Genomic DNA, 19,624 nt, shown 5'->3' with positions numbered 1-19,624 from the left:
TTCCTCGTTGTGTTCAGATCTCCTCCGCGGCCTTGCTGCACCCTATCTCTGTCATCTCCTCCAGCGTTACAACACTCCAAGATCCCTGCATTCCTCCAGGTCTGGGCTCTTGAGCACCCTCTCCGCCATTGGCGACAATGCCTAGTCCCTCCGCTGTAGAATTGCCTCCCTAAACCCAGCTGCCTTTCCCTCCACCTTCAAGATGCTCCTTAAAAACTACTTCTCAACATCTTTTGATGTGGTCCAGTGTCAAATTCTTGCCTAATTATGCTCCTGTGAGACGTTTTGGGACATTTCATTGCAATAAAGGCGTCAAATACAGCAGCTAATGAAGGGAAGCGCCGCGGACATTTGCCGGGTTTGTGCCGATGTAATGACAAGGTGATGCTAACCCTTTTTTTAAATGTTCCCTTCGTCTTTGTGAACAGGAGCCAATGCATCAGCACCTGACCAGCTGAGTTTAGCTCTGGCCTGGAACAGAGTGGACATAGCTCGGAGTCAAATCTTTATCTATGGACAACAGTGGCCGGTACAGTAAATGACGATTGTTGCTCATTTTTTTTTCAAAACAGAAGATCCGTTGCAAGTATTACATTTTCATTGCGTTACTATTTATTAAATAATGCATATTCTCGATTTCCTTTTGCTGCAAATGAGATGTTTTCATCTCTTTATTAATTATTAAACAATGCAGATTTTCCAATTTTCCCTTTGAGTTGGACACTTTCGATTGCAAGCTTTTCAGGCACTGGGGTGTCTTATTTTTTTTAATTTAGAGTACCCAATTAATTTTTTCCAATTAAGGGGCAATTTAGCGTGGCCAATCCACCTATTCTGCACATCTTTGGGTTGTGGGGGTGAGACCCACACAGACACGGGGAGAACGTGCAAACTCCACACGGACAGTGACCCAGAGCCGGGATTTGAACCCGGGTCCTCGCCGCCCTGAGGCAGCAGTGCTAACCACTGGGCCCCCGTGCCACCCACTCTGGTGCATTTTTAATTCAATCTGCACTGAGTGCAGCACTCAAGTCAGGAAGGAATACTTTCCACTGCATCCACAAATGATCTAGAAACACCCCGGCAGGTTAAGTCAGTTTAAGTGATGAGCAACTGCTCAACCTGCTCGAGTGTGGACTTAACTCTAACTTGAGGGTAACTAAAGGGGCAAACTGGAGATTGTCCCTACTGCAAGGAGTTGGGAGTGAGTATTTCAGTGACTCCAATTCAGCTGCTAGGGGTTGCCAATTGGCGAAATGTCTCTCGATGTATTGAAGATACATTGGAGAGCAGGAGAGCATTGAAAGCTATGAGGCAACCAATCAAAGGACCGGCTTGGGGGCTACCAAATGTGAAAGTGACAAGAGTATGGATAAAAGGGTCAGTAACGCAGCAAAGGTGATGGAGAGGTGACTAGAGTATGGAGCTCAATTCAGGGTTAAACGGGATGATGAGGTTGAACACCGGGGGGGGGGTTTAATCTAATCAAATGGTCATAGATGAGGAATCAATGTGTCACGAATACGGAATTTACCAAAAATGTTGGCTTCCGTTTTCAACTGAAGAAGTTTTGACTGATCCAAAACTTATCATAGAATCATAGATTTTACAGTGCAGAAGGAGGCCATTCAGCCCATCGAGCCTGCACCGACCCTTGGAAAGAGCTCTCCATCCAAGCTCACACCTCCACCCTATCCCCGTAACCCAGTAACCCCAACTAACCCTTTTGGACACTAAGGATCAATCTAACATGGTCAATCCACCTAACCTGCACATCTTTGGACTGTGGGAGGAAACAGGGGCACCCGGAGCAAAACCCACTCAGACACGGGGAGAAAGTGCAAACTCCACACAAACATTGTCCAAGCCGGGAATCGAACCTGGGGCCCTGGAGCTGTGAGTGGGGTGGGCAGGAGTGATGGGAGTTAAGCTCCAATTTTAATTTGAGCTGCCCATCAGAAGAGAGACAAGCTTAGGTCGAAGGTCTGCTTTACACACCAACCTATTTTGCTGCACACGTGCAGAAATATCCAAGTGTTTGGAAGGGGAGAGGCCGTGTGAAAATGAGGACTATTGCCGGACACTTGCTGGCTATAATTGAACAAGTATGGGAGCAGACACGCAAGATTCTTCCAGCATTGCTCAAAATAGAGACATGTTGCTGAAGCTTTGTGCCATGCACTCATCAGGTCGGATGCAAGAACACCAAACTTTAACCGGAGCAACAATTTATACTGCACGAAAATAGGGGGTTTATTGGTTGGCAAATTGACACTGATTGGTCGAGGCACTGTCACGGAGAGTTCACCAGGGTGCAAAAGGTACAACATGATCCTTTCCCTGTAGAGGACAGGCCCATGCACGCTTCTTCTGTGGTCAACATGTCCTGGCGTTGGACTCGATCCGGAGCTCCTGATCCAGCAGTAGGGGCGCTATCATTGCGCCACAAGACTGGCTAGCCAGCGGGTTTACATTGATTGGCAAAAGAACCAACATGAGGATAAACATTTTACCAATGAGTGGTTAACCAGTGAGGGGCGTCACGGTGGCACAGTGGTTAGCACCGCTGCCTTACAGCTCCAGGGTCCCGGGTTCAATTCCCGCCTTGGGTGATTGTGTGGAGTCTGCACGTTCTCGCTGTGTCTGCATGGGTTTCCTCCGGGTGCTCTGGTTTCTTCTCACAGTCCAAAGATGTGCAGGTTAGGTGGATTGGCCATGATAAATTGCCCCCAAGTATTCAAACATTTGGATGGGATTATTGGGTTACGGGGATAGGGTGGGGTGGGCCCAGGTAGAGCGCTCTTTCCAAGGGTCAGTGCTGACTCCTTGGGCCAAATGGCCTCCTTCTGCACTGTAGGGATGATGCTATGATTCTTCTATTCTATGATTATCATCTGGAATGTACGGCCTGAGACTGTGGTGGGGGCAATTTAATCATGCCTTTCAAAAATGGAATTGGCTAATTATCTGAAGGGAAAAAATATTGCAAGGCGAGGGGGTGGGGGGAATGCAGGGTGGTGGGAGAAGCTCAATAGCTCTGGCAGAGGACTAGCACAGGCTGGACAGGCTGAATGGCCTCCTTATGTGCTGAAACCATTCTAGGATTCTGTGGAAGGCCTTCAGGAGAAAGTGAATTAGAGACCGGTGATCATTGGACAGGAGCAGGGGTTTGCCAATCTTCCAGGATTTCCCTGGATGTTCCAGGTATAGAACGAGATCTCCAGGACAAACATCCAGCGGGAATCCTCATTGGGACACTGAAGAAAATTGATTCATCTTTTTTCCCCTTGGCTGAACAATTTGCTAAAAATATTTACGATTGAGATAAAGATAATTCGATTGGCATTGGCGAACCTGCCACCAATACACCTATTCGCAGTCCAATTGGCTGTGGGAAGGCAGGGTGCCACAGGACTGGAGGTGTTGGGTGACCAATGCCAGGAGCGTGGGGGAAGTCTTTTGATACAACCTCCAGGGCCCCACTGGACCAGAACTCCACTGGACCAGAGCTGCCACTGGACCAGAGCTCCACTGGACCAGAGCTCCACTGGACCAGAGCTGCCACTGGACCAGAGCTCCACTGGATCAGATCTCCCACTGGACCAGAGCTCCACTGGATCAGATCTCCCACTGGACCAGAGCTCCACTGGATCAGATCTCCCACTGGACCAGAGCTCCACTGGATCAGATCTCCCACTGGACCAGAGCTGCCACTGGACCAGAACTCCACTGGACCAGAGCTGCCACTGGACCAGAACTCCACTGGACCAGAGCTCCCACTGGACCAGAGCTCCACTGGACCAGAGCTCCACTGGACCAGAGCTGCCACTGGACGAGAGCTCCCACTGGACCAGAGCTCCACTGGACGAGAGCTCCCACTGGACTAGAACTCCACTGGACCAGAGCTCCACTATATCAGATCTCCCACTGGACCAGAGCTGATGATCCTAACTCTCCTGCGCAAACAGCAGTCATCGCTGCACCATCTCACTCTTATTGTGCACGGTAGCACAGTGGTTAGCACTGTTGCTTCACAGCTCCAGGGTCCCAGGTTCAATTCCCGGCTTGGGTCACTGTCTGTGCGGAGTCTGCATGTTCTCCCCGTGTCTGCGTGGGTTTCCTCCGGGTGCTCCGGTTTCCTCCCGCAAGTCCCGAAAGACGTGCTGTTAGGTGAATTGGTCATCCTGAATTCTCCCTCTGCGTACCCGAACAGGCGCCGGAATGTGGCGACTAGGGGCCTGTCACAGTAACTTCATTGCAGTGTTAATGTAAGCCAACTTGAGACACTAATAAAGATTATTATTAAATTATTATTACTTCAGTCCAATAGAATTGTTGCATTGAACTTTATTCCAATTCAGTTGCTTCAATAAAACGTACATCAGAGATTTCTGGCTGGATTCTCGGCCCCGCTGCGCCACATTTCCGTTACCCCGGCCGGCCAATGGGGTTCCCCATCGAGGGGCAGCCCCACGCCGTTGGGAAACCCCCTGGGCACCGGCAAAACGGAGAATCCCGCCGACGGAGAATCCCGGCCTTTTGTGCGTTTATTGTCAGCTGTTATGGGGCAACTCTTTTTTTTTAAATTACATTTCAGCAACACTTACAGAAAGAAAATTTGTGTAGGCTCCCCCCCCCCCCCCCCCCCCCCCCCCCCATTCCCCCCGGTTAAATGGCGAACCTTTTAAAGTCTGTTTTTTTTTAACCTGCTTCTTTAACGTCCAATGGCATCAAATCTTGTTCCAGCCAGGAATCACAGAATGTTAAAGCAGAAATGGAGGCCATTCAGCCCCTCCTTGCCTGTGTCAGCTCTTTGGAAAGAACTATCGAATTAATCTGGCCACCACCCCGCCCACTATTCCCCCTCAGTCCAACAATCCTTTCCTCAAGTATTCATCCAATTCCCTTTTTTATAGTTACTTATGAATCCGCTTCCAGGCCAAATCACAACAATTTCCTGAGTAGAATCATTTCTCCTCATCTCTGCCTGTGTTTCACGATACACAGATTATCTTAAATCTCTGATCTTCTCGACCCTCCTGCCTGTGGAAACAATTTCCCCTCATTTCCTCGTGAAAATCCCTCTGGATCTCTCTCTGCCCCCATCTCGCAATTCTGCAAATGTTTTGGTCGCACCTTAGGCAACACTGCCCTCTGCTGCCTGAAATGGATTCCCAGTGCATCAAGGAGCGGGATATTCTTGACACAGTACTTTGCTTTTAGTACCTGTTATGTTTGTTCAGGCTAGGTAATAGTTCAAGTCTGTCACAAATTGACAAGGTTAGGGGTGCGGGCTAACAGACTCGCAGTGCCCGACCCGGGACGTGGCGAGGCTGGTTAATCGCGCGACAGGCCTCACCATCTGGATCACGCCTTCGATGGGCAGGATGCCAGGATTGTTGGACTGAGGGGGAATAGTGGGCGGGGTGGTGGCCAGATTAATTCGATAGTTCTTTCCAAAGAGCTGACACAGGCAAGGAGGGGCTGAATGGCCTCCATTTCTGCTTTAACATTCTGTGATTCCTGGCTGGAACAAGATTTGATGCCAGAACAAGAGTAGTTAGTCTCACTTGAATATGTCTACGTCAGAGTTACCCAAGGCGTTGGATCGAACGGCATCACCTCGGAGACCCTGAGCGGGCACCGTTTCGCACTGGTTTCCACAAACGTGGACCAGGTGTACCGGCATTTGTGGAGGGGGAGTTGGGTTGGGGGGGTCTCCCAGGCGATTAGGGACGCTGGTTAAGTCTCCCAGGCGATCAGGGATCCCGGGTAGTTGGGCACTGGATAGGTAGTACCCTGGCACCCCTGATGCCATGTGGACACTGTGGCACTGGCACCCTGGCAGTTCCACCTGGGTATCTTGGCAGTGCCACCTGGGTGAGACCTTGCCAATGTCAGTAATTCTGGAATGCACAGCCTGAGAGGAAGATTGAACTGTGGCTTTCAAAAGGGAACAGGATCATTAACGGGAGAGGAAACACTTGCAGAGCTATGGGGGAAAATGTGGCAGGCACTAGGTGAATTGTTCTTGCAAAGAACCAATACGGCCTCCTGTGCCGTAACCATTCAATGATTCTAACCCTGGAGCAATGAAGACATTAATCGTCCATGAAAAGAGGTTGGGAAGGTAACAGGGTATACAGCAAAGTAGTGAGTTAAGAGGAAGACTAGAACTGTACTCCAACTTTGTAATGAACGAGTAAACAGATGATATTGGATAGACTGGTTGAAAGGTAGTTAACCAGAGAGTTACAAGATGTTGATGCTGTTACTTTAAGAGGATGCCATTAGGTAAATGAAGTGGCACTGGCAGTGCATTCCAGAATTACCCATTGTAAAAACGCTTTTTCCCCATGCTTTGTTTATCAATTACCTTATATCTGTGTCCTCAAATGGGAACAGTTTCTCCTTACCTAATCTGTCCAGAACCCTCATGGTTTCGAACACCTCGATCACAGCTACTCCCAACCTCCCATTCTTCAAAAAGAACAGCCTCATTCTCTGCAATCCACCCACATGACTGAACTCTCTCACTCCTGCAACCATTTTCGTGAATCTTTTCTGCCCTCTCGCTAATGTCTTCAGATCCTTCCTAAAGCGCGGTGCCCAGAACTGATTGATTAATTGACCGATTGGTCAACAACTCTCCCTCAGACCCTCGGACTGATCTGTTCCCTGTAAGAACACTATTCACAACGTCCTATGCTGCTCTTGCTCATGTATTTGCTTTGTTTGACCCTTGTTCCGCACTGTAACCAATTACTTATTTGTCAGTGTACTTTGGCAATTATTCTTTTTGTCCACTGTGTACGTACTGTGTACGTTCCCTTGGCCACAGAAAAATACTTTTCACTGTACTTCGGTACATGTGACAATAAATCAATCAATCAATCAAACTTGACATCACGTGCGCCAAGATTGTGCTGTGGAGGGCACAGAGCCCTCAATGATTGCGCTGTGGGGGGGGGGGGGGGGGGGGGGAGAGAGAGCCCCCAAAGATTGAGCTGTGGGGGCTAAGAGCCCCGATATCTTCTTGAAGAGGTGGGGGTTGCTGAAGGGCGCCCCAATCTCTGTAGAGCCAACCTCGTCGACCCTATCAGGCCCCGCCCACCAGAGTGATGGTGCAAACCATGCCCCCACTTCCTTCTCTGTCAGAATGTCTGAAACTCTGGCCTGTAAACCTGCGGAGATACATGTCGGTGTTCAGTCAAAGCCCCAATACTCTGACAGATTATGGGGAAAATTCCACCCGTTCCCTCTGTTTCTCTCCCCAGATGTTGCCAACATTTTCTGTTTTTCTATTGCCTCCTCGGCCTTGTACGGACTAACACATGGGGTGGGATTTTCCTGTCCTTCCTGCTGGCGGGACCTTCATCCGAAGGCAAGTTCCGTGACAGCAGGCCGTGCCAGCCACACAAAACACCGTAGACATCAGCAGGGGCAGAAGATCCTGCCGGCGGCCAATGGCCATTCTATACGGTACATTCTATATGGTGCATTCTATATGGTACATTCTATATGGTACATTCTATACGGTATAACTATATGGTACATTCTACATAGTACATTCTATATGGTACATTCTACAAGGTACATTCTATCTGGTACATTCCATACAATACACATATATGGTGCATTCTATATGTTACACCTATATGGTACATTCTATATGGTACATTCTATATGGTACACCTACACATACAGGTTCCATTTTGCAAAACTAGCCCTCAAAATGTTCAGTGTTACAGTGGGTACCATCTCTCTCTGAGATAGGCTGGTAAAAAATTTATATGGGGCACAAACTGAAACTGGATCCTTTGTGTCCACGGTCACTGTGATTGCATCTGATTGCTGTTGATATTTAGGTGGGCTCCCTCGAGCAGGCCATGCTCGATGCTCTAGTTCTGGACCGTGTGGACTTTGTAAAGTTGCTGATTGAGAATGGGGTGAGCATGCATCGCTTCCTCACTATCTCCCGGCTCGAGGAGCTCTACAACACTGTGAGTAATTCATTCAAGCTGCCTGCTTTTCCCAATCCAGTTTGTACAGCATAAAAACAATTCAGGGCCTACTCCAAAGAAAAGCCTCGCATTTACCTAGCGCCTTTCACAACCTCAGCAGCCTCCCAAAGAGGTCAAAAGGCCAATCGAGTACTTTCTTTGAAGTGTGGCCACTGGTGTAATGTAGGGGAAACAGTGGCCAATTGTGCATAGCAAGATCCCACAGCATGCAATGTGATAATGCCCAGAAAACCTGTTTTTGTGATATCGATTGAGGGTAAATATTAATCAGGACTCTCCTGCCCTTCTTCAGAACAGCACCCGGGAATCTTTTACTTCCGCCCACGAGGACAGAAGGCCTCAGTCTAACGTCTCATCCAAAACTCTGCACCTCTGACGGTGTAGTACTCCCTCAGTACTACACTGGAGTGTCAGTCTGGATCTTGTGTCTGGAGCGCGACATTAACCCATTTACTCGCAGAACCACGGCCGCCTCTGCTGTAAACAGATAGCCAGTTGTCTCATTGACGTTCATGGTCCAGGCCTCCTGGGGGGGCCGGGCTGCCTCATCCAGTTCCCTTGCCCCGCCGCCTGGCGATCCTGCGTGACGCCTCACTCAAGGGTCTTGTATTCCTGCCAACAACCTTATATTTTGCAAAGCATGTGTGATGTCCCTCCGCACCTTCAGGGGCTAGGCCGGCGCTGGATTGGTTTGCGCCCCGCCGGCCGGCGTGGAAGGCCTTTGGCGCCGAGCCAGCCGGGGCCGAAGGGACTCCGCCGGCTTGCGGAGCGTCAGCGGCTGCTGACGTCATCCCCGCGCATGCGCGGGGGGGGGTTCACCTTCGCGCCGGCCATCGCGGAGGCCTACACGGCTGGCGCGTAGGAATCGAGTGCCCCCACGGCACAGGCCCGCCCGCGGATTGGTGGGCCCCGATCACAGGCCAGATCACCGTGGGGGCACCCTCCCAGGGCCAGATCGCCCCCCCCCCACCCCGGCGGACCCCGGAGCCCGCCCCCGCCGCTAGGTCCCGCCGGTAAGGGACCGACTCTAATTTACGCCAGCAGGACCTGCATAGAACGGGTGGGACTTCGGCCCATCGCGGGCCGGAGAATCGCCGGGGGGGGGCCAACCGGCACGGCTTAATTCCCACCCCCGCCGAATCTCCGGCTCCAGAGAATTCGGCAGCCGGAGGGGGCGGGATTCACTTACACTTAACTTAAACGTTCCGCCCCTTGTTACTGCGGTCTGACAGGGACACCAGCGATGCTGACTGATACTCCTTGCAAACTCGGCTGATCTCACTGCCATCTTTATTCTGTTTCAGAGACATGGCCCATCAAACACTTTGTACCAGCTGGTCAGGGATGTTAAAAAGGTAGGCTGTAGAATAAGGTAGGTCATAAAGTGATTGTCATTCGTGCAGAATGTCAAGTACCATTCATACGTCGTGCTATTTCTCTCGTTTATTTTCCGGGGAGGAGTAGCGTTGAGGGTAGGATGTTTTGGGTGGCACGGCGGCGCACAGGTTAGCACTGCTGCCTCACGGTGCTGAGGACCCAGGTTCGATCCCGGCCCTGGGTCACTGTCTGTGTGGAGTTTGCACATTCTCCCCGTGTCTGCGTAGGACTCACCCCCACAACCCAAAGATGTGCAGGTGGATTGGCCACGCTAAATTGCCGCTTCATTAGAAAAAAAATAATTGGGTACTATAAATTTATTTTTAAAAAGCATTGAGTGTAGGATGTTTAATCAGGTTCAGGGTGGTCAGTGATGGGGCATGATAGGCTCTTTCTCACTACTACCATCCAGTGTCATCAGCAACCAGTCCTCACGTTATTATAACAAAGTATAACACCCTATGGACTTGCTTCCACAATACCTCTTAACCACAAACTCAAATGTGCCACCTCCGGCTCCAATACCAGCCATTCTATGGCCTGTTCAGTGGAGAAGGTATCGAGCAACATGGAGCTGAGGCCAGGCTAATGCAGTTGGGTGCTGACCAGCCACAATCTCATTAAATGGTGTTGGAACAAGCTGAACGGCCAACACATCAGTCCTGCTCCAATGATACCATTGAATGGCAGAGAAGGCTTGATGGGCTGAATGGCATACTCCTGCTCCCATTTCTTGTCATCTTATCAAATTCCTGCTCTACTGGAGTGGAAGTCATGCCACATCTCTACAGAGTTCTTGTTAGACCCATGATGTGGAGTACTGCTTTCACCTTGAACTTGTGTCCCCCTCGTGACTGACTCTTCAACTAAGGGGAACAGCTGCTCCCTATCCATCCTGCCTATGTCCCTCGTAATCTTGTGCACCTCAATCAGTCTTCTCTGCTCGAGCGAAAACAATCCAAGCCTATCCAACCTCTCTTCATAACTGAAATGTTCCATCCCAGGCAACATCATGGTGAATCTCCTCTGCACCCCCTCCAGCGCAATCACATCCTTCCTATAATGTGGCGACTAGAATTGCACACAGTACTCCAGCTGTGACCTCACCAAAGTTCTATACAACTCCAACATGACCTCCCTGCTTTTGTAATCTATGCCCCGATTGATAAAGGCAGGTGTCCCTTTTTCACGACCCTATTAACCTGCCCGTCTGCCTTCAGAGATCAATGGACAATTGTTACTCCTTCCTATTACGGCAAGATCCCTTTGTTCTTCGGAACTTCCCAATGTCAGGCCATTCATTGAATACTTCCTTGTTACTTTACTCCTTCCAAAGTGTATCACCACACACTTTTCAATTCCATCTGCCACTTTTCTGCCCATTTGACCATCCCGTCTCTATCCTCCTGTAACCCAAGACACTCAACCTCACTATTAACCACCCTGCCAATCTTTGTATCATTCGCAAACTTACTGATCCTACCCCCCACATAATCATCTATGTTGTTTATATAAATGATGAATAATAGGGGGCTCAGCACAGATCCCTGTGGTACGCCCCTGGACTCTGGCTTTCAGTCACTAAAGCAGCCGTCTGTCATCACCCTCTGTTTCCTACAGCTCAGCCAGCTTTTAATCCACCTTATTAAATTGCCCTGTATCCCCTGTGCATTTGTCTTCTTTATAAGTCTCCCATGTGGGACCTTGTCAAAGGCTTTGCTGAAATCCATGTCAACTACATCGACTGCACTACCCTCATCCATACACCTGGTCACATGGTCAAAAAATTCAATCAGATTTGTTATGCATGACCTCCCTCTGGCAAAGCCATGCTGACTATTCCTGATCAAACCTTGCCTCTCCAAGTGGAGATAGATTCTCTCCTTCAGAATCTTCTCCAATAGTTTCCCCACCACTGGTGTGAGAGTCACTGGGCTGTAGTTCCCTGGCTTATCCCTACAGCCTTTCTTAAATAGTGGGACCACATTAGCTGTTCTCCAGTCCTCTGGCACCTCCCCTGACCCAGAGAGGAATTAAAAATTTGGGTCAGAGCCCCTGAAATCTCCTCCCTCGCCTCCCACAGCAGCCTGGGTAACAATTCATTTGGACCTGGAGATCTGTCCACTTTTAAGCCTGCTAATGCCTCCAATACCGTGCCCCTCAATATGACAATTTGCTCAAGAACCTCACGGTCTCTCTCCCCGAGTTCCAGAACTACCTCCTCATTCTCTTGCATGAAGACAGATGTGAAATATTCGTTCAACACCTTACCAATGTCCTCTGACACCACCCACAGATTTCTGCCTTGGTCCCTAATAAAATGAAAATCGCTTATTGTCACAAGTAGGCTTCAATGAAGTTACTGTGAAAAAGCCCTTAGTCGCCACATTCCAGCACCTGTTCAGGGAGGCTGGTACGGGAATTGAACCGTGCTGCTGGCCTGCCTTGGCCTGCTTTCAAAGCCAGCGATTTAGGCCTGTGCTAAATCCACTTATGGGCCTCTTTCCCTGGTGATCCTCTTCCCATTGATACTTATAGAACATCTTGTTATTTTCCCTACTTTCACCAGCCAGCGCTTTCTCATATCCCCTCTTTGCTCTCCTAATTGCATTGTAAAGCTCCATTCTGCACTTCCTGTAATCCACTAAAGCCTCCATTGACTTGTAATTGCTAAAAGTCTCTCTTTTCCTGCTCATTGTATCCTGAGTATCTCTGGTCACCCATGGCTCTCTGGGCTTGTTATTCCTTCCTATTACAGGTTGGGCCTGTACCCTCCTCATTTTCTTTTTGAACGTTTCCCCCATTGCTCTTCTGTAGATTTCCCCACAGTGACTCTTTCCAGTCTACCTTGGCCAGACCCTGCCTTATTTTACTGAAATCCGCTCTCCCCCAGACCAAAACCTATCTTTGCAACTTGTCCATTTCTTCGTCCATGGCAAGCTTAAATTGTACCATATGGTGGCTCCCATCACTAAAATGGCCTCTGTTGAATGAGGTTAAACTCCTCCCGACAGGACTAGCAAACCCGTCAGCAAGGATGTCAGTCCGGCTCTGGTTCAGATTGTAGACTGTCCCGCTTACACAGGTCCTGCCTTCCCCAGAAGCAGTGCCGGTGATCCAGGAATCTAAAACCCTCCCACCTGCACCAACTCTTAAGCCACGCATTCATCTGCGCTACTCTCCTGTTAGTCTGAAACGACGCAATGAAAGCAGCTATTTGAAGATGTTCAGCCAGAGTCTGCAGGGGTTCTAACTGGGGCCCAAATCTGTTCTGCAAAGCAAGTGTTACTCTCTGCCATGCTGATTCAAAGCTGGATTGAGAGCTGGATGTTCCTTTTCTCGTTGTTTAATGGGGAATTGTGAAGCAGTGTTAAGGGGTAATTGTAAGCTGTTCTTTTCGTGTGTGAAGTTAAAGGGCGGGGTTCTCTGGTCGCCGATGGCAAAATCACGTTTGGCAATTGACTGGAGAATACCCATTTCCGACCAAATCGGGGACGAAGCCGCTTTCGCGATGCTCTGCCCCCTGCAAAGCAGCATACTCTAGGAGTACGCTGCACGCCGTATCGACGGCCTCAAGACGTTGCCTGAGGCCCACCCCCCCGATGCTCCGTCCCCAACCGGCCGAGTTCCTGACGGCGTGAGTCTTTCGTGGCCTAACCTGTCGGGAACTCGGCATGGTGGCTGCGAACTCAGTCGAGCGCAGTCAGGGGGAGGGCCGATCCGCAGGGAGGGGAGGCTTTGGCAGGAGCTGGGGGTGGTCCAGGGCTCGCGAGCCGGCCAAAGGAGGGGGGGGCACTATTCCGCAGGCCAGGTCGGCGCACACTGGCGCCATGTTGCACGGCGCGGCCGCTGCAGGTCGCTGCCCAGCGCATGGGCGGCCACGGACCCGCCAATTCTTCGAGCCGTAACGGCAGCTGGAGCAGGGTGCTCTACAATCCAGGATGCTAGCCCCCAGCAAAATGGAGGGTAGGTGGCTGTTTTACGCCAATGTTTTGGTCGTAAAACACCATTATTCTCACGCCAGCGTGAGTACATAGCCTCAAAATCGGAGAATCCAGCCCAGTGTGTTTAATATTGTATTCATAATAAAGCTTTGCCTTAAAATACCAAAGCCCTATTTTCTTCATGCAATAACTCCTGGGCATTCCTTCACAGTCTGACAAGATAAAATGAAATATCGGGGTTTGTGCCCATATCCTAGCTGCTGTTGGGGCTTGGTCTGGGATCGGAATAATGTCCAGCAACACCCGCTGAGTGCATGGTACCTGGAGTGAGAGAGTTAGAGACTACTTCCTCTGAAGGGGAGGACCAAAACAAGAGGGCAGAACCGTCAACTTCAAATTGGGGATCGGCTGTTCAGGTGTGATGCAAGGAAGCACTTCTTCACACAAAGGGGAATGGAAATCTGGATAATCCCCCCCCCCCCCCCCCCCCCCCCCCCCCGAGAAAAGGTTATTGAGGCCGGAGGATCATTTCAAAATTGAGAATGGTAGATTTTTGTTCGGCAAGTGTTTTAACGCTTACGGAACCAAGATGAGTAACTGGTGTTAAGATACAAACCTTCCAACACCAGGTTAAAGTCCAACAGGTTTGTCTTGAATCACTAGCGTTCGGAGAACTGCTCCTTCCTCAGGTGAAGTTTCACCCGAGGGAAGGAGCAGTGCTCCGAAAGCTAGTGATTTGAAACAAACCTGTCGGACTTTAACCTGGTGTTGTCAGGCTTCTTACTGTGCTCACCGCCGTCCAACGCCGGCATCGCCACATCAAAGATACAAATGAACCGTGGTTTAACTGAATGGCCGCACAGGTGTGAGGGGCTGAATGGCCTCTGGTTTATCTGTAATTGTTTCAGGTAGCTAAGAATGCAACAATTGCATTTTGTACATAGTTATTTTCAGGTGTACTTGTTCAGTTCACACTTGTGTGGGCTAGAATTAAATGGATGAAGACAGTTGTAGGATATTTCTTTTTCCATTAAATTAAGAATGAGAAATTTTGGACAAGCGCTGCCAGTACTGCAGAACCCGATTGCAATCCGGTGGTGCGTCTCTCAATGTAAATCCAAATGGTGCAAATTGGCCAAGTCAAATCGCAACATTGTGACTCACACTTGGCATTGACACCAAAAGCTGACGGGGAACGTTTCTGTTCCACATAGTGAACCCAGAATGATGTAATTTTAAAGGGACGATGGAATGGGACTCGCTAAGGCTTGTTATAGCCAGAACTGTGATTACTTTTTGTAGCTAGCTGTGGACTTTCCTGAACACAGTCTTGCCGTTCCATCATCTCAGAAGCATTATCCATCTGTTACACCAAAATGACTTGATGAACTAGCGCAGGATCTGGAGAAGAATGGAAAAGATGTCCGAGTCGATCTGTTAAACAAATCACTTACAAATTGAGAATGCCTGGTGCGGTGGGAAATATAATCTCCTCTTTAAAATATTTATAGGTTTACTGGGTGAGACGGTGGAAAGGTCGTATTGGACAAGGCGGCAGAGATTCTGGGGACCTGGGTTCAAATCCCACTATGGCAGATGGTGGATTTTGAATCCAATAAAAATTAATAATAGTCTAATAGTGACCAAGAAACCATTGGTAATTGTTGTAAAAACCCATCTGGTTCACTAATGTCCTATAGGGAAGGAAATTAGTCATCCTTATCCTACATGTGCCTCCAGACCCTCAATAATGTGGTTGACGCCTGATTACCCTCTGAAATGGCCATTCAGCAAACCATTCAGTTGTATCAAAACCGGCAGAAGGTCTAAACAGAACAAATGGCTTGGTAGCAGCACTATAGACCGTACTAGCCAAGTACTAATGGACATAACTGCTAAACTGGGTCTTTGGCAGGTAGTAAGGGAACCAACAAGAGGGAACAACATACTTGACCCCATCCTCACAAACCTGCCTGCCTACCGTAGATGAATCTGTCCATGATAGTATTGGAAGGCGTGACCACAACACAGTCCTTGTGGAGACAAAGACCCAATTTTACATTGATGATGCCACCATTGTGTAAATAGAATCCTAGAATTCCTGCAGCACAGAAGGAGGCTATTCTTCAGCTGCTTCACCAATGACCTCCCTTCCTTCGGAAAGTCAGAAGTGGAGATATTTGCTATTGACAATGACAAGTGACAGGTAACATCCGTGCCACACAAGTGGCAGGCAATGATCATCTCCAACATTAGAGAATCGAACTACCACCCCTTGACATTAAGTGACATTACCATCATTGAATGCCCCACTGTCAACATCCTGGGGGTTACCATTGATCAGAAACTGAACTGGACTGGCCATATTAATACTGTGGCTACCAGGGCAGTTCAGAGGCTGGGAATCCAACGGTGAGTAACTCGCCTCCTGAACCTGTCCACCATCTACAAGCCACAAGTCAGGAGTGTGATAGAATACTCTCCACTTGCCTGGATGAGTGCAGCTCCCACAACACTCAAGAAGCTCAACACCAAACAGGACAAAACAGTCTAATTGATTAGTGTCCCATCCACAAAACATTCAAACCCTGCACCATCAATGTACAGTAGCAGCCGTGTGTACCATCTACAAGATGCACTGCAGGAACTCACCAAGGCTCCTTAGGCAGCACCTTCCAAACCTTAGACTGCTACCATCTAGAGCAGCAGATACCTGGGAACCCCACCACCTGGAGGTTCCCCTCCAAATCACTCACTATCCTGACTTGGAACCATGTTAGCGTTCCTTCACTGTCACTGGGTCAAAATCGTGTAACATTTTCCTAACTGCACTGTGGGTGTACCTACACCTCATGGACTGCACTGGTTCAAGAAGGCAACTCACACACCACCACCTTTTTGAGGTCAAATAGTGATGGGCAATAAAAGCTGTCTTCGCCAGCAACATCCACATCCCCTAAATGAATTTTTAAAATTGTATATTCCGGAAAGAGCTGTCGGAAAATCTAACAATATGGTTTTATTCTTCATTTTCGGGACACGGAGGGCTTTAAGGGAGAGAGATAGAGAGACACAGAGGTTTAGAGAGGGGGAGTGCAAAGCGTGGAATTAGGCAGCTGAAGGCCCTGTCCACAATGTCGGATGCTCCCGATGCTGTAATTAAAGGAGCACGAGGATCTCGGAGGGTCGTAGGAATTGAGGAGGTAACAGAGTCAGGGAGGAGGGAGGATGCCACGAAGGGGTTCGAAGACAAGGGGAAGAAGAATGATAACAGAGACCTTGGCAGACAAGATGTCAGTGTAGGCCAGAGAGCACAGAAGTGATGAGTGCAAGTTGGGATATGGTAACGCACCATCATGTGTACATGCCTGCAACAGGCTTTGGGTTAGAGTCAGGGGCAATGGGAAATAGCAGACTCAGAAAGTTTCCTGCAATGAGTTGCACACGCACTTCACAAGAGCTGTAAGAAACCTTGCCACAATTAAACGTGAAGATAAATGAATGATAGAGTTCAAATCTCTGCCACTGGAAAGTCATTGAATATTTTAGCATAAAAACGATTTAATCTTTCCCAGTTAATCTTTGGAATATGCTGCCTTAAAAAAAAAACTGTCCATGGTGTGTACCCATAAAACACAGGGTAAAAATGTTTTTTAACGCACGACATCAGTACTTTACCAAACAATAGTGATCCACAGGCCAGTATTGTTGCAGAAAGATGTCCTTCTGAGCTGACAGAGGGATGCTTTTACCAATTCAAACCTCTGACACCATCATCGTTGAAGGGAATGTGTTTATGATGCAAAATATTCCAGTTACTTATTGAAACTTATCTCCTCTCTCCAAGCGAGAATATCAAGCTTTCAGCTGGATCTATTTTCAGGTGAATGGATTTAAAACCTGCTTAGCATATAAATGCAATTGTTATTAAAATCTACGCAACGGGCAGTCTAAATATCCATTGCATGCATTTGAAATGACACTGCTGAGCAATATCTTTCATTCATTTTAAACCCATCAATTAATATCCAGCGCTAATGGGGGAGGCGGTGGCAGAGTGGTAACGCCACTGGACTAATAATCCAGAGCCCCTAGGCGAATTCGCTGGGGCGATGGGTTCAAGTCCCACCATGGCCCCTTCAATTAATATTAATTATGTTACAATTATAAATTCAATCCATAAATCTGGAATTGTTAGGGCAATAAATGGGCAATAAATGCTGGCCTTGCCAGGGATGCGTGCTTCCCATCGAAGAATAAATAATCAATTTGCTGCGCCCATGTTGACTTGTAAATGTAAACGTTCTCTGTCTTGTGTATTTGGTATCCGACAGGGAAATCTCCCTCCCGATTACAGGATCAGTTTAATAGACATCGGCCTTGTGATTGAAACCCTGATGGGAGGGGCTTATCGCTGCAATTACACTCGGAAAAGATTTCGAACCCTGTACCACAACCTGTTCGGTCCAAAAAGGGTGAGTGATTTATATTTTTGTAAAGCTCAGACTGAACATGGCAACGAGAGACTGTGACATTATTGTGTTAAATTGTCCGTGCGTGGGAGCTGAGGCATTTGTCAGCGTTTGTTGCCCATCCCTAACTGCCCCAGGGAAGGTGGTGGTGAGCTGCCTTCATGAACCGCTGCAGTCCGTGTAGTGTAGGTGCACCTGCAGTGCGGTTAGGGAGGGAGACCCCTGTGCTTGGTGGGGAGTCGGGGGGGGGCAATCCGGGGGTGTAGCCCTGGTTGGGGGTTGGCCACCATGGGGCGCTGAGGTATTGGGGCTGAATGGGGGAGTCTGCGGGCCTTGGGGGGGGGGGGCAATCCGGGGGTGTAGCCCTGGTTGGGGGTTGGCCACCATGGGGCGCTGAGGTATTGGGGCAGAATGGGGGAGTCTGCGGGCCTTGGGGGGGGGGGGGGGCATGCGGGTGTGCCATGCCAACCCCTCTCCCCCTCACCTGCACAATGCACACTCCAATCCATCCCCCCCCCCCCACCCCCAGTGCCCCCTCAGTGATTCTCAACGTGCCTGGCCTTCCTAGCTTTACCACTATGTCTTGGTGTTTCCCAAGGATGCACATCAAAGATGGAGGCAGTCAGCTGCTTACCTCATCCCGTGGCCTTCGATGGCCCTGGATGGCGTCTTCTGGAGGCCCTGGGGCCGGAGGGCACCGGTTCACTTGTCAGCGACACAGCCATGTCGCCCTATTCAGAGTGCCGGCTGCACCGGAAGGGTAGAACTCAAAAGTGCTGGTGGCCACCGTCGGCAGTCCATAGGTTGGGTCCGGCTTGGCACTCAGCGCCCCCTCCTCCGTCTCGGTGCCCATAGGGCCCTGGGGTTGACCTCGGGATGGAGGGACAGCTGGTTCGAGTCCCGACTGCCCCTGCATCATCTGGCCCTGCGGGCCCTTACTGCTCCCCAATGTCTGCCCTATCGTGGCGATGCCCGCGATGATGCTCCTCAGTAATTGGGACAAGCTCCGCAGAGCTTCCCATCTAGGGTGGGGCATCTCCTGCAGAACCGCATCAAGATCAGCCTGGTACTGGGTCACGTGCCCCAGTGAGTCGGACATATTGCCGAGACCCTCAGCCACGGCCGTCACTGACGACGCATTTCCTTGGACACCTCCACTAATGGTGCCGACATCGTGCACCAGGCTCTCCACTGCGGTCACCACCCCAGCAGTGTTGGCCTCGGTGCCATGCATTGCCGGCACCGTCTCCTGCACCCCGAGCCTCTGGGACTCCTCCAATCGGCTATGGATGTGCTGGAGTGTCGCTGACATCTCCCTCCGAATGTCTCGGCCGCTCCCTATCGTCCCCAGCAGCCCCAGGATAGCATGTTCCAGAGACTTAGCAACTGGCTGGGGCCCAGCTGGGCCCTGGGATCCAGCAGGCCTCTGGCTGCTGTCCCGCCTGGGGGTTCCTGCCTCATCATCAGCAGTGTGGTGCTCACCAGATTGTGCCTTGGAAGCCTGGCCACTAACATGTCCCACCGAGGTGTGAGTATCTGTGCTGGTGGAGGGTGGGGATGGCAGCTGTGATGCATTGACTGTGGCATCCTCGGAGATCTCCTCCGAGGTGGTCTCATGGGAGGCGGAATCACCCCGGGTGGGCCAGCTCCATCGGCTGGAGTAGCTGCGGGAGAACGGACATGTCAGTGGGAGGGATGGGTTTGGCAATAACAACTCACGTGTGACAGTCCATCCGAGTGGCCCAGGTAAATCCTCACCATTGCCGCGTGCACCGACCTGCACACTGGTGACCGCTCTGTCCTCGGC

The 19,624-nt window shown here is 49.9% G+C and overlaps 1 protein-coding gene across 5 annotated transcripts in view; it reads left to right on the top strand.

Moving 5' to 3' along the window:
- Positions 1–19,624, top strand: part of trpm3 (transient receptor potential cation channel, subfamily M, member 3) — a 345,827-nt gene that overhangs the window by 272,458 nt on the left and 53,745 nt on the right. For 4 of the 5 annotated variants that reach the window (XM_038804096.1, XM_038804098.1, XM_038804099.1 and 1 more), the window contains exons 10-14: positions 429–529; positions 7,869–8,003; positions 9,329–9,379; positions 17,193–17,228; positions 17,680–17,820. In XM_038804096.1, the coding sequence (XP_038660024.1) occupies positions 429–529; positions 7,869–8,003; positions 9,329–9,379; positions 17,193–17,228; positions 17,680–17,820 (464 nt within the window). The remainder of the gene's footprint in view (positions 1–428; positions 530–7,868; positions 8,004–9,328; positions 9,380–17,192; positions 17,229–17,679; positions 17,821–19,624) is intronic. The other variant, XM_038804097.1, reaches the window with a different exon arrangement.

This window comes from Scyliorhinus canicula, chromosome 8, assembly GCF_902713615.1.
Source record: "Scyliorhinus canicula chromosome 8, sScyCan1.1, whole genome shotgun sequence".
Taxonomy (NCBI): Eukaryota; Metazoa; Chordata; class Chondrichthyes; order Carcharhiniformes; family Scyliorhinidae; genus Scyliorhinus; species Scyliorhinus canicula.
Note: the sequence above shows the minus strand (reverse complement) of the source record. Positions and strands in the feature narration are given on the sequence as shown.